The following is a 13,543-nucleotide window of genomic DNA, read 5'->3' on the forward strand; positions in this document are numbered from 1 at the left end:
CAAAGTGGAGGTCACTTCAAATCATCCCAAGTCACATGGTTTAGGAATACAGAGAACATTCCTTACACAATTTCACTTAGGGATGATTTGAAGTGACCTACACTTGATATGAGTCTGGTATTTACAATGTATTCCTAGCTATTATGTGAAATGAGACACATGTAGCAGCCGACAAGTGCATCGTTTTGATATGGATGTACACATATTGAGTATAGGCTAAGAGTTAGAACATGCTTTGAATATTTTATGTTATATTCTTGATTAATATATTCTCATTTCATTAATCGGTTAAACGAGTATCATGTGACCAAAAATAGTTTTAACCATTTTGCAAAGTAGTCAAAAAGCTGATTGATGAAGGGACAGGGTACTTATTGGAAGTACTATTTCCCCGGGAAATAGTACTACTATTTCCCTCTGAGCATGTACCCTCATTGCCGTGTCGCCTGTCGCAGTTCCTAGTGGTCGGTGCAACTCGCCACGTACGCGGAATTTCAGTACCGGTTTCTGAGTATTCATGTGTAGCAGGTCATGTTGTCCGTGAGCCTACTATTTTCCCTCGACCTGGTGGTCTCTGAAAAATAGTAGGCCCACGGTCTCCAATTCACCTCGGGGACCAATAGATTTTACCATATCCCACATGAGCAGTAAATATTTTTATATTATATTTGATAATTGGTTCTTAAAAAGATATGAAAATGCGTTTTCCTTATTTACAAAAATTGACCAAATTTGACTTTGATTGGCAGTTAAAACTAACTACAGTGGAAACTCAATATAACGAAGTTGTCAAGGACAGAGAAATTAGTTCTTTATATCCAAATTTCGTTATATCAGTGTTGTAAAAACAATGAATAACAAAAGAATTTTGTATCTTGGTTCTGGAAAAATACTTCTTTATAACAGGGTTTTTCTTGTATCAGATTTCGTTATAATGAGGTTTTACTGTAACAGATTAGGATTTAGCTACATGTTTTATTTGGCAAAACAGAATAATACTTTTTTATCCCAAAAAATTAGTGCTGTATTTTTCTGGTTTAGGGAGGTGAACAGTGGCATGTTTTCGAAACGATGAAATTGCGGACATCAATAATCTTCATCATAGGTACACCTACCCCCAACCCACTCACCATTCACATGCCATCCTTGGATGCGTAGAATTCATATTTAGTTTGTATGTGCTTACTATATAATAGCTGATAATGCCTCTAGCATCATCTTTATAATTATTTGATACTGTTGTCAAATGGGGATATTTTGCGGGAGTATCCCTGATTTTAAAGTTACAATGTAGTAAATAAATGTGTATTCTCGCATATTAAAGCTTCCCTGCTAGTTTTAAAACAAAATCATTGTTCCTTTAATGCCGGAAATACCCTAGTACCCTTATTTTCAAGCATGCGAACGCCACTGTCACGATATGCATGTGTGTGACCATTGTTTTAACCATGTTTACAGTATTCCATTTTGTTTGTGAGCACCACTGTTGACTGCCAGGCAGTAATACAGATGGGATTTATCATTGCAAAAAATAGATTCAATTAACGACCCTGTTTTGGAAAATGCGACCCAGGGGGGTTAATTAGAGAGAATATGGCAAATAAATTCTATGATCTCTCCATCTCTGTGACGTTCAAGAGGAGCTTATCATGCAGATTATCAAACTGTGAAAACCGTGCGTACATGTATCCCTGTTTTACATACTTTATGCACACATACATGTACTACATAGTAGAAATTTCATTTGAATGAACACAGCTGCTAAACACCATGACAATTGTCCACGTACAATGTGTGATGAAAGCTTGCATGTGCATAACGTGGAAGTGAATTCAACCATGCCAACTCACTTATGATTGGTTAGTATTTGCGACACGATCTGGTCCATAGACCAAAGGCGGCAAATTTGAAATTGAGATTAAAGCAAAAGTATGAAGTAAAAAACAATAAAATACAGAAGAAAATAAACATCACAACACTTTAGAACTTCAGAACTAAGTATGTTAGGCCATTAGTGTTTTCAGTATATGATAGCCTAATGCTTGTATACGGTACATTTGTAATGATTAGAGACCTCCTTTGGCCTCTATGGACCAGATTGTGTCACATTTTTATTATTGTATCCAAAACCATGTGTTCCCATTGTATTTTGAAATAAATATGTGGCATATGTTCATGGTCGGAACACATACAGCTGCTGTAATGTTGGCAACTGTGTTCATTCAAATGAAACATTTACTACAAGCTATACCTTTACCTTTCATTCTGTAAAACTTTTTTCACAGTCATTTTGGGGTTCACTCTAACCAGCTCTCGTTTGGCTATATCTTCAAAGTACACCTGCAACAGAATAAGAACACATAAAAATTACTTTATGTTTATTTATGCTCCTAAATGAGATAGTGAAACTGGAAATCACACTGAAACTGCAGAGTAACACTGAAAAAGTATACATTAGATAATGTACCACTAAAAAGCACTTCAAAGGTTTCTGTTGATTCAGATCATTCCTCGATCACACTGAAAAATGGACTGAACACTTCTGAAAACGAGTGGCTATTTATCCCACTGAAATGGTGCTAATCGTACTGAAATATATTGCACAATACTATTGTTATGGAGATGAATACCCTGGTCTATGCTCATTGCGCAGAAAATAGCCATACTGAAAATTGCCAAGAGTAATGATGAAAATGGTTTTCACTTTCAGTGTGATTTTCTGTCTCAAAACACAATAGTGTGCTATACCAGACTGCTGAGGGCTATGCATAATGTCTACTGGAAACAACATATGACAAACAAAGAGCTGTATGGTGACCTTCCAAAGTTATCAGAAAAATCGTCGGCTGTATTCCATAGTGGCGTATAGTGATTTTTGGTCATTTTTTTGAAAATCAGTCATAATTAGCTAATTAATTAATTAAATGTGGCGTATGGTTACAAAGTGACATTTTTTGTATTCCATAGTGGCGTATCGACTATACGCCACTTTTTACACACATTTTATAATTATGAAATATCGGCAAAAATGAAAAACATCGTATGTCATAGTGGCGTACGCGTATCGGACCTATACGCCACTATGGAATACTGAACGACGAAAAAGTAACGCCATAGGGATTACACGGCGACCGAGGTGGCGTCACGGTTAACGTAAGGTTAGGGTATTGCGTTTTGTTCGCTTTTCCATAGTGACGATAGTTTTATTGTCAGTTTGCCAGCAATAGTATGTATTTATTTCTTTTGAAAATATATAACAATAAAATCTATTTAGTTTACTACAGAAATTTCACATCATTTACAAAATATAATGAATGTCTGATTTACACAACTCGATTTTAAATTGGCATTTCTTCAAACCCGATTTTCTCGAAAAGTTGTTTATTCGCGGCGCCCACACTATACGCCACTATGGAATACGGACGACGAAATGTTGTTGGCCAAATTTAGCTTTGAAATGAAATTTAGACACAGAAAAAGTAATAACTAGACTTAGCTGTGGTCTAAGACCACGAACACAGCCGTGTTGTGGCCCTTTAATGACCTTTGACCCCAAAATATATGAAAACCCCATATGTGTGCACGTGGCATCTATTTGCCATGTTACTTGTGGCAGAAGGGGCATTTTGAAGGTACCGGAAGTGACCCCTTAATGACATTTGACCCCAAATAAAAAATACCACACATGAATTGGGTAACCACAATTCATGTGTGAGCATACCGTTACTTTCCTATGTTTTTCTTAGGAAATAAAAAAACTGAAAGTTTTTCATTTTATACCGGAAGTGACCCCTTAATGACCTTTGACCCGAAATCTGTGTACACCCCATAGACACTGGGTAATAAAAATACATGTGTGCAAGTGTCATCACTGTCCTCACGTAATTTGTGGGAGAAGATGCATTTTAAAGGTATTTCATTTTATACGGAAATGACCCCTTAATGACCTTTGACCACAAATAAAAAATGTCATATATACATTGGGTAAACACAATTCATGTGTGAACATACCATCACTCTCCTATGTTTTTCTTAGCTAAGAAATTTTCTTGAAGATATTTCGATTTATACCGGAAGTGACCCAGAGATGCCAATGGGTTGTGAAAAAAAATCTGAAAGTTGCGAACGTAGGGAGCGAAGCGACCGAAGTCTCGCCCCCACGGCCGGGGGTCCAGGGGCCCGCTTAAGGGGCCCCTGGTGGGGTCCAGGGGCAAAGCCCCGGTGGGGGTCGAGGGGGCGAAGCCCGTGGAAGCCAGAGGGTTTGTACACATTTTACACTGCAGGAGACACCATTTCTGAGGGTAAAATTACATTCAAATGGATTAAAAAATAAGGTTATTTTGAGAAAACAAGCCTAGATAACAAGCCTTGAAGACTATCTATTATACATGTAATATTCTTCAAGGCTCGTTTTCTCATTATTATGTTTTGATGGATCCAAGTTGTGATAATATTGGATCCAAAACATAATAATGATAAAATTGATGCTTTACGCCCAATATTTATTGGTCTAAGCTATGAGTTTTAAAATATTGGACTCGACTACGCCTCGTCCCAATATTTTAAAACTCATAGCTCGACTCAATAAATATGGGCTCAACCGATCCAATTTTATATCAAAATTATACCATGAAATATGCAAATTAGGTACTTAGGCCCAGGCAATTTTAGCAGAATTAGCACCCCAAAAGGCCATTTCTAACATAAAAAACTGTTTTAGACTTTTTTGAAAAAATGCTTCCTTCATCCCAAAAAAGTGGTTTTAAATGTTCAGTTTCCTATACTTTTGTACATGAGAGACATTCTCCTAAGTATGTTTTTGGCCTAATAACATGGCCTACATGGCTGAAATGGATATATATAATGCGCAATATAAAAACGATGATTCATCAAATTTTTGACCCCCCCCCCTATTTTTTTTTTAAATTTTCAAAAAAACATTTTTGGCCAAAAAAGAAGTTTATGCCTAAATTACTTGTTATTTAATGTTGAAACCATAGAAATACTGCTACTTAAAATAAATTGCCAATTTATGTTTACAAAGTTGGATCAAGTTGTACATTTTAATTACTTTTACTTCTACTGAACAGCTAGCAATGTATACTAATTCAATGTGTTCCTGACTGTTCAATAGAAGCAAAAGTAATCAAAATGTACAACTTTATCCAACTTTGTAAAATAAAATTGGCAATTTTTTTTAAGTAGCAGTATTTCTATGGTTTTCAACCTTGAATAACAAGTAATTTAGAACCTATAACTTTATAAGCTTTTTTGGCCAAAGATATTTTTGAAAATTAAAAAAAAAACAAAAAACAATTTTTTTTTTTTTTTTTTAGAAAATCTGATTTTTTGGGAAAAATACAAAAAAAATCGGAGGATTGGCATCTCTGTGACCCCTTAATGACCTTTGACCCCAAATCTGTGTACACCCCGTAGACACTGGGTAATGACAATGCATGTGTGCAAGTGGCGTCACTGTCCTACGTAATTTGTGGGAGAAGATGCATTTTAAAGGTATTTCGTTTTATACCGGAAGTGACCCCTTAATGACCTTTGACCCAAAATTTTTAAAAATACCACATATACACTGGGTAACCACAATTAATGTGTGAGCATACCGTTACTGTCCTGTTTTGTTTAGCTAATAAAAATTTTTGAACGTATTTCGTTTTATACCGGAAGTGACCCCTTAATGACCTTTGACCCCAAATCTGTGTACACCACATAGACACTGGGTAATAACAATGCATGTGTGCAAGTGGCGTCGCTGTCATACGTAAGTTGTGGGAGAAGATGCATTTTTAGTTGAAATCACGTTTTTGACCCCTATGACCCCTGCGTCACCTTCGAGTTACATGTGATATGTAGGGGCACGGTCAATGATCATTGTGGCCAAGATAGGTCAAAATCGATGTAAGCATGTGAGTGCTAGAGCAAATGTAATGGTTGACAGAAGAAAGAAAGAAAGAAAGAAAGAACTAGACTTAGCTGTGGTCTAAGACCACGAACACAGCCGTGTTGTGACCCCTTAATGACCTTTGAACCCAAAATATATGAAAACCCCATAGACATTGGCTAATGTCAATGTATGTGTGCATGTGGCATCACTTTGCCATGTTATTTGTGGCAGAAGGGGCATTTTGAAGGTTTTTCGTCTCAGACCGGAAGTGACCCCTTAATGACATTTGACCCCAAATAAAAAATACCACATATGAATTGGGTAACCACAATTCATGTGTGAACATACTGTTACTGTCCTATGTTTTTCTTATCAAATAAAAAATTGTGAAGGTTTTTCGTTTTATACCGGAAGTGACCCCTTAATGACCTTTGACCCCAAATCTGTGTACACCCCATAGACACTGGGTAATAACAATGCATGTGTGCAAGTGGCGTCACTGTCGTACAGAATCTGTGGAAGAAGATGCATTTTAAAGGTATTTCGTTTTATACCGGAAGTGACCCCTTAAAATACCACATATACATTGGGTGACTGCAGATCACGTGTGAACATACCGTTACTGTCCGTGTTTTACTTAGCTTATAATTTTTTTAAAGATATTTCGTTTTTTACCGGAAATGACCCCTTAATGACCTTTGACCCCAAATCTGTGTACACCCCATAGACACTGGGTAATAACAATACATGTGTGCAAGTGGTGTTTCTGTCCCACATAATTTGTGGAAGAAGATGCATTTTTAAAAGTATGTCTTTTTATACCGGAAGTGACCCCTTAATGAGCTTTGACCCCAAGTAAAAAAAATACCACATATACATTGGGTGACTGCAGATCATATGTGAACATACCGTTACTGTGCTATGTTTTAAAGCTAATAAAAATTTTTGAAGGTTTTTCGTTTTATACCGGAAGTGACCCCTTAATGACCTTTGACCCCCAATCTGTGTACACCACATAGACTCTGGGTAATATCAATGCATGTGTGCAAGTGGGGTCGCTTGTCCCACGAAGTTGTGGGAGAAGATGCATTTTAATTGGAATCACATTTTGACCCCTGTGACCCCTATGTGACCTTTGACCCCATGAGTTTCATGTGACATGTAGGGGCATGGTCAATAATTATTGTGACCAAGTTAGGTCAAAATCGATGTAAGCATGTGAGTGCTAGAGCAAATGTAATGGTTGACAGAAGAAAGAAAGAAGAAAGAACCTGTAAGAAAAAAGACACAGCTGTGACTAACGTCACGGCTGTGTAAAGAACCTGTAAGAAAAAAGACACAGCCGTGACTAACGTCACGGCTTCACGGCTGTGTAAAAAACCATTAAAATTATAAACTAAAACTAAAAAAATGTTTTTAAAAAGGGCCAATTTTGGGTCGGTTGATGGAGTACAAGTAAACAATTTGTTTTTGGCCTAACCCAACATTTCTTTAAATATTTCAACATCTTTACCAAAACCAAAACCCAAAATATTTAATATGTTTAAAACGTTTTAATATTGTCTTGTGTTTGCTGGTTAAATAGAGTTCTTGTTTTTCATGTTGGCACTGGCATAGACCAGAGGATGATTTAAGGAAGCCCCATCATGCACTGTAAAAGTATTATCACTAGAGTTTCAACTGCTACTTTACTTTCCAAATCCTATTGAATTCTGTGCAAAAGATGTTGTTTTAGAATTGTGTGTGTGGCATTATTACTTGGTCGATTTCAGATCTAAAGTGATGTATGCATAAAGGATAATTCACACCTTCTGTAGATAACATAAAATGTGAAATCGACCAACTTTTTGAAGGTGTTTTTATTGTAAATATATCTGCCCAAATTCAAATTTAAGCATGCACTTGTGTATGCAGTGGGCCGGCAGTGGTGTCATGTTCACTCACACAGCTGTGCTAACCGCAAGACTTGCTGGGAAGTGCTTAAATCATCCTTTGGGCATAGACACAGTTGAAAATAAAGTTGGCCTATAGGTCCATAATGCAAGTATGATGTAAGTAACAGTGTGCATCGATGGGAAATTGAACATGCATAATCAAACAATCACACAATACTAGGACCTAATTAGTCATACCTGTAAATTCTCTAGAGTGTAGACCTTATCTTCATCCCATGGCACAGATTCATCCACCCCAAACATTATTTCAAAATGATCTAAAAACCTATAAATAAAGAAAGATAAAGTTCTTGGAATTACTGCATAAGCTGCATAAACAAAGAAAGAAAACAACAAATATAAATAAACAAAGGGAACAAAATAAAACAAAACAAAACAAACCTACGACAAATAGAGAGCAGCAACAACAGTTACACAACTGTTAAAGATAATGACAAACAAAATCTGCTATTCCAATTGAAATCCATACACTCGTATTGAAGACTTGACCTTACTGATACTCTTTCACACATGGAGTTTGTATTATAAATAGCCAATGACTCCATTTCAAGTCTACACTCCTTGCGGGAAAGATTAAGGTCATGTCTTTCATAGGGGGTGTATGGATTTCTACTGGAATAGCACATTTAGAGATGTAACACTCAGTAACTTTTAGTGAACCATTTTTGCACATACCTGTACTTTGTTTTATGAAGACCCATAACATAGTTTGTAACTCATTTTTGAGGCAAAATCATGTTACATACAGACAGCTACATCACATTGCCTCATATACACCAGGCACAAAAAGAAACTCGTCAGTTATATTCATCCTTGCTGTTCAATAACATTGTTGTCTTCAATGGGAAACATTCCTCCACCAATACCATCCATTGTGGAGTTCCACAGGGTTCGATCCTGGGTCCCTTACTTTTCCTCCTTTACATAAATGATTTGCCCAATTGCTCCTCTAAACTTAAATTTATTTTATTCGCAGATGATACTAATATAATTTGTACCAATAAAGACCCGAATACCCTTGAAACCCTGCTAAATAAAGATCTTGAAATAATTTCTAACTGGTTTAAATTAAACAAGCTGTCATTAAATGTAAATAAAACTAATTACATGATATTTAAAAGTAAATATAGTCGGAATCCTAACATTGATATTAAAGTTAAGATTGATAATAAACAATTAGATCAAGTTAATACTACTAAATTCTTAGGGATCCTAATTGATGATAATTTAAGTTGGAAGTCCCACACTACTCACGTCTGTAGTATCATCTCTAAATATAATGGCATCATCAGAAAAGTTAAGCCATTTCTTCCAATTGAGTCCTTGCCAACCTTATACAACTCGTTGGTTTATCCTTACTTAAACTATTGTGCAATTATCTGGGCTGATAATAATAATTCACACCGTGACTCTGTTCTCCTGTTGCAAAAGAAACTCGTCAGAACCTGCACTAACTCACTCTGGTTAGCACATTCTGACCCACTTTTTTCATCACTTAAAACATTAAAAATTCATGATTTGTACATCCTTCAAATTGTAATTTTTATGTATCAATTTTATCATTGTCTCCTTCCTAACGACCTACTTGATCAAAATTATTTTACTATCAACAGTGATGTGCATAAATACAACACTCGTCATGCAGGTGATATCCATATTGAGCAAACTAACACATGCCTTGCATATAACACCATCAGAATCCAAGGTGCATTACTTTGGAATAATTTACCACCAATTCTGAAAAGCGCACCTTCGGTAGCTGTTTTAAACAACACATGAAAAAACATCTCCTTGGAAAATATTTGCCAAGTTAATCGTAATTACATTCATGTTTCATTGCTACTTTAAAACGGTTTCTCATTTTTTGCTATCAGATCAGCTTTATGTCGGCACCCTAATTTTTGGTACATTATTTAGTTTACCATCAATTTTATATTTTCCAATTATGTATCACTTCACTCCAATTTGTGTGCTCAGTGCATGGACAGCCTTGTGGCCATAACTGCTTGCTTTCTCTATCTCGTCCATAGGCACTCAGTGCACGATTTTTAGTGAAAACTGTTAACTGTACCGAGTGTATTTTATTTTTTGGTAATGTTGTTTATGTATGTTGTAACTTTAGGCCGAGGGCACTGCACCTCACGCTCTGCGTTTAGCAGTGTCCTCATCCATCTCATTGACGTTTTTCATAAAAAAATTAGTTGCTTTTTTCCATTATATTATTGTATATAAATACATCATTTTTGTAACTCACTGTATCATAATTATATTGTTGTATATGAATGGATGGATGAAATAAAAATTGATTGAAATAACGTGATAATTTTGGATTATTCTGAAATATACATTTTGTTAATTGGACTTTGCTTTCTCATCTGACACCCTGTTCGTGAACATTGAGCAAGAATTGACCAAGATATGCGCCTCCAAACTCTCAAACCCCAAAATGAAAAGTTGCAATTTTAACGATTCAATTGTGCCTGTTACACTGTGTGCTTTATTGATTGGCCTGTGGTGCTTGTGTGCAATTCATTTGACACCCTGTTCATGAAAAACAAACAAGAATTGACCAAGATATGTGCTTCCAAAGCCTCAAACCCCAAAATCAAAAGTTGCATTTTCAACGATTTTCAATGGGAACGCATCGTTGAATTGCACACAAGCACCACAGGCCAATCAATAAAGCACACAGTGTAACAGGCACAATTGAATCGTTAAAATTGCAACTTTTCATTTTGGGGTTTGAGAGTTTGGAGGCGCATATCTTGGTCAATTCTTGCTCAATGTTCACGAACAGGGTGTCAGATGAGAAAGAAAAGTCCAATTAACAAAATGTATATTTCAGAATAATCCAAAATTATCAAGTTATTGAACAGCAAGGATGAATATAACTGACGAGTTTCTTTTTGTGCCTGGTGTAGTAGTCATATTACACCTCAAGAATATTCATGAGCAAATCATGTCAATTTATTGGTCAATCGCAAACGATATAACCTATTTCACCATGCGGTAGTTAACATCTACATGACAAACGCCTATGTTTGATGTAATAAAACAAATACTACATGGTTTATATCGGGAAATAGGGCAACTATTTTCCCTCGTTTGACAGTATTGTATACTGTCAAAATGTATTTCAGCATTCAATTTACCTGGTTTCGCATCACAAAATGCTCCTCATTTTTTAATTGCAACACAAATTTACGTACCCATGTGATGTAAAACTAAATGGTTTAAAGTCATGTTATAACATTTCCATATTTCTTTTCCACAAAATGTTAGTTTTCATAGTCAGATATGTCCATTTTTAATTTTGACTCTAATAGATGAGGCAAAACAAAGAAAATTGCTATAAAAATATGTATAGCCCTATTTGGTTTCCACATGTGGATCAATTTATAGCATCACAGATCATTGCATTCAGTCACAATGGTTGATTGTATAAGAAAAGAGGCTGTTTTAAAAGTTGCACCCGAGTCCATAGCAGTCAGGTTTTCCTTAACAAACACATGAATAAGCCTGGCCTACTGTATTGTTTGAGAGTTGACTCCGATGGACTCAGATGCAAGTACGTTAACACTGTTTAAAACTGTCTCTTTTTTACATATTGAACCATTGTGACTAAACACAATAATGTGTGACACTATAATTTAGTCCATATGTGTAAAACAAATAAGGCTACCTATACCTTTTTACATTTCGTAAAATATTTTTCGACTTATTTTAAAAAGTATTAGGGGGGAACTTATAACTTGTAGACCTTATATTTAATACCAGCATAAATGTTGCCAATGTACGTTACTCAGTCTATCGTGACTGAGTTCAGTTCTTTTGATGTGTTAAGGCCTGTGAATTAGGTTAATAAATGCGTATCACTTATTGTTCGAGAAATTATACAAAACACTGCACTTGAACTGAGATGTTGATGTGTCTAATGCACTCCCCTTGCTTATATTGTACAATTTCACTCCCAACAAGTGATACACAATTTTATTAACCCTAACCCGCCAGGGGCTTTTTGGCGACAGGAAAGGAAAGAAGGAAGGAATAAAGAGAGAAAAGAAAGAAAGAAGTTGTTTGCTCTGGGTGGGATTCGAACCCGAGACCCCTTGCATGCCAAGCACGGGATCGGCGACACTTTGCCACGGGTCTATCGAAACTGTGTGATGCGTGCACGAACAGCGCATTTATCAAGTAGTATTTTGTAGTACTTGGGCAGGTTAGGGTTATAGTTTTAACCTACAAGCTGGACAAGGATTTTGGTCTGAGTGGATCAAATCATGTCACATAAACGGTCCCCACAACTTCTCCCTGCTACAAACCTTGAATTTTCATGAAATGCTTCAATCAAATCACTCTGACTGTACTCTGGATACAAGAATCTTACTGGCCAACTGAGGGCGCCCTCTTCATCCAACTCAACTGATGCCCCAGATACATGGTTGGTTGCTAAGGCAGCCATTATGCGAGCCTCATATAATTTCTCTTCACTTGTGGGTCCTTCTTCGTCAACATTGTCCCCATCTTCAGTCGGCAATGCAGCAAATCTGATGTTTCTTTCCTGAGAATAGTTAAGATTTAATTCCAGTCAATTCAAGAAACATTCATTTTTTAGTTCATAGATAAGAAACAAGTACTGTAATTTGAAGTTTCATTTAAGGGGGTACTACACCCCTCAATAAATTTGTGACTATTTTTGCATTTTTCTCAAAAACTAATAACACCCTGGTAACAAAAGTTATGTATATTATAGGGGCAAGGAATCCGATTACTACACTGGAAGTTCAGTGACCCAAGACAAGCGGTTCGACACTTCTGATAGAAAATGAGGTACCGCTAGGATGTACCTCATTTCCTATCATATTTACTGAACCGCTTGTCTTGATTCACTGAAATTTCAGTGTAGTAATTGGATTCCTTGCCCCAATAATATACATAACTTTTGTTACCAGTGTAGTATTAGTTTTTGAGAAAAATGTAAAAATAGTCACAAATTTACCACAGGGGTGTAGTACCCCTTAATAGAGGTAAATGCTTTTGATTGCTATTGTCTGTATAATTAATTTTTGGACAGAAACTATACATTTGAATGCAACAAGTACATATCCCAAAAGCATGGTGCTGTAATATTATGCACACACAACATGGCTATTCCAGTTGAAATTGATACAGCCTCTATGGAAGACACGACCTTAATCTCCCACACAGGAAGTGTAGATCTCAAACGGAGTCACCCATTCAGGTAACCCACTTGAAATTTGCACTCCGTGTGGAAGATTAAGGTCATGTCTTCCATAAGGGGTGTATGGATTTCAACTGGAATAGCTCAATCTGTGATATTGACCAATCACATAACATCATGTTGTATCCAGGCAGTGGGTGTACGCTTTTGCAAAGCAACCCAACTCATTGCTAGCAGCCCTACAAATCTGTCCAACAATTAAATACACCAACAGTAGTATTTGTGAGACAGTTCCTGATAAACTGATCTGAATAGAGTTAAAATGGATGTTTTTATGATATGGTGAACTGGGCACTCATGTTTTGAAAGATTTCAGTTTTCTCCTCCAAAATTCACAGCAGCAGTGCCAAATCAGTACTGATATAGAACCACAGCACACTGCATACATCCCACATGATGGAATGATGCAATCACTTTAAGTACAGGGCAGCGACATACCAGTGACTA

At 36.3% G+C, this 13,543-nt stretch overlaps 1 protein-coding gene across 1 annotated transcript in view; it reads right to left on the reverse strand.

The window, feature by feature from the left end:
* The window catches only part of LOC140145984 (tetratricopeptide repeat protein 4-like), a 32,934-nt gene that overhangs the window by 3,570 nt on the left and 15,821 nt on the right, over positions 1 to 13,543 (reverse strand). Inside the window, exons 7-9 of the mRNA XM_072167719.1 lie at positions 12,177 to 12,415; positions 8,032 to 8,119; positions 2,258 to 2,340 (exon numbers count right to left, since the gene is read on the reverse strand). Of these exons, the coding sequence (XP_072023820.1) occupies positions 2,258 to 2,340; positions 8,032 to 8,119; positions 12,177 to 12,415 (410 nt within the window). The remainder of the gene's footprint in view (positions 1 to 2,257; positions 2,341 to 8,031; positions 8,120 to 12,176; positions 12,416 to 13,543) is intronic.

The sequence above is a fragment of the Amphiura filiformis genome, chromosome 2 (assembly GCF_039555335.1).
Source record: "Amphiura filiformis chromosome 2, Afil_fr2py, whole genome shotgun sequence".
Taxonomy (NCBI): domain Eukaryota; kingdom Metazoa; phylum Echinodermata; class Ophiuroidea; order Amphilepidida; family Amphiuridae; genus Amphiura; species Amphiura filiformis.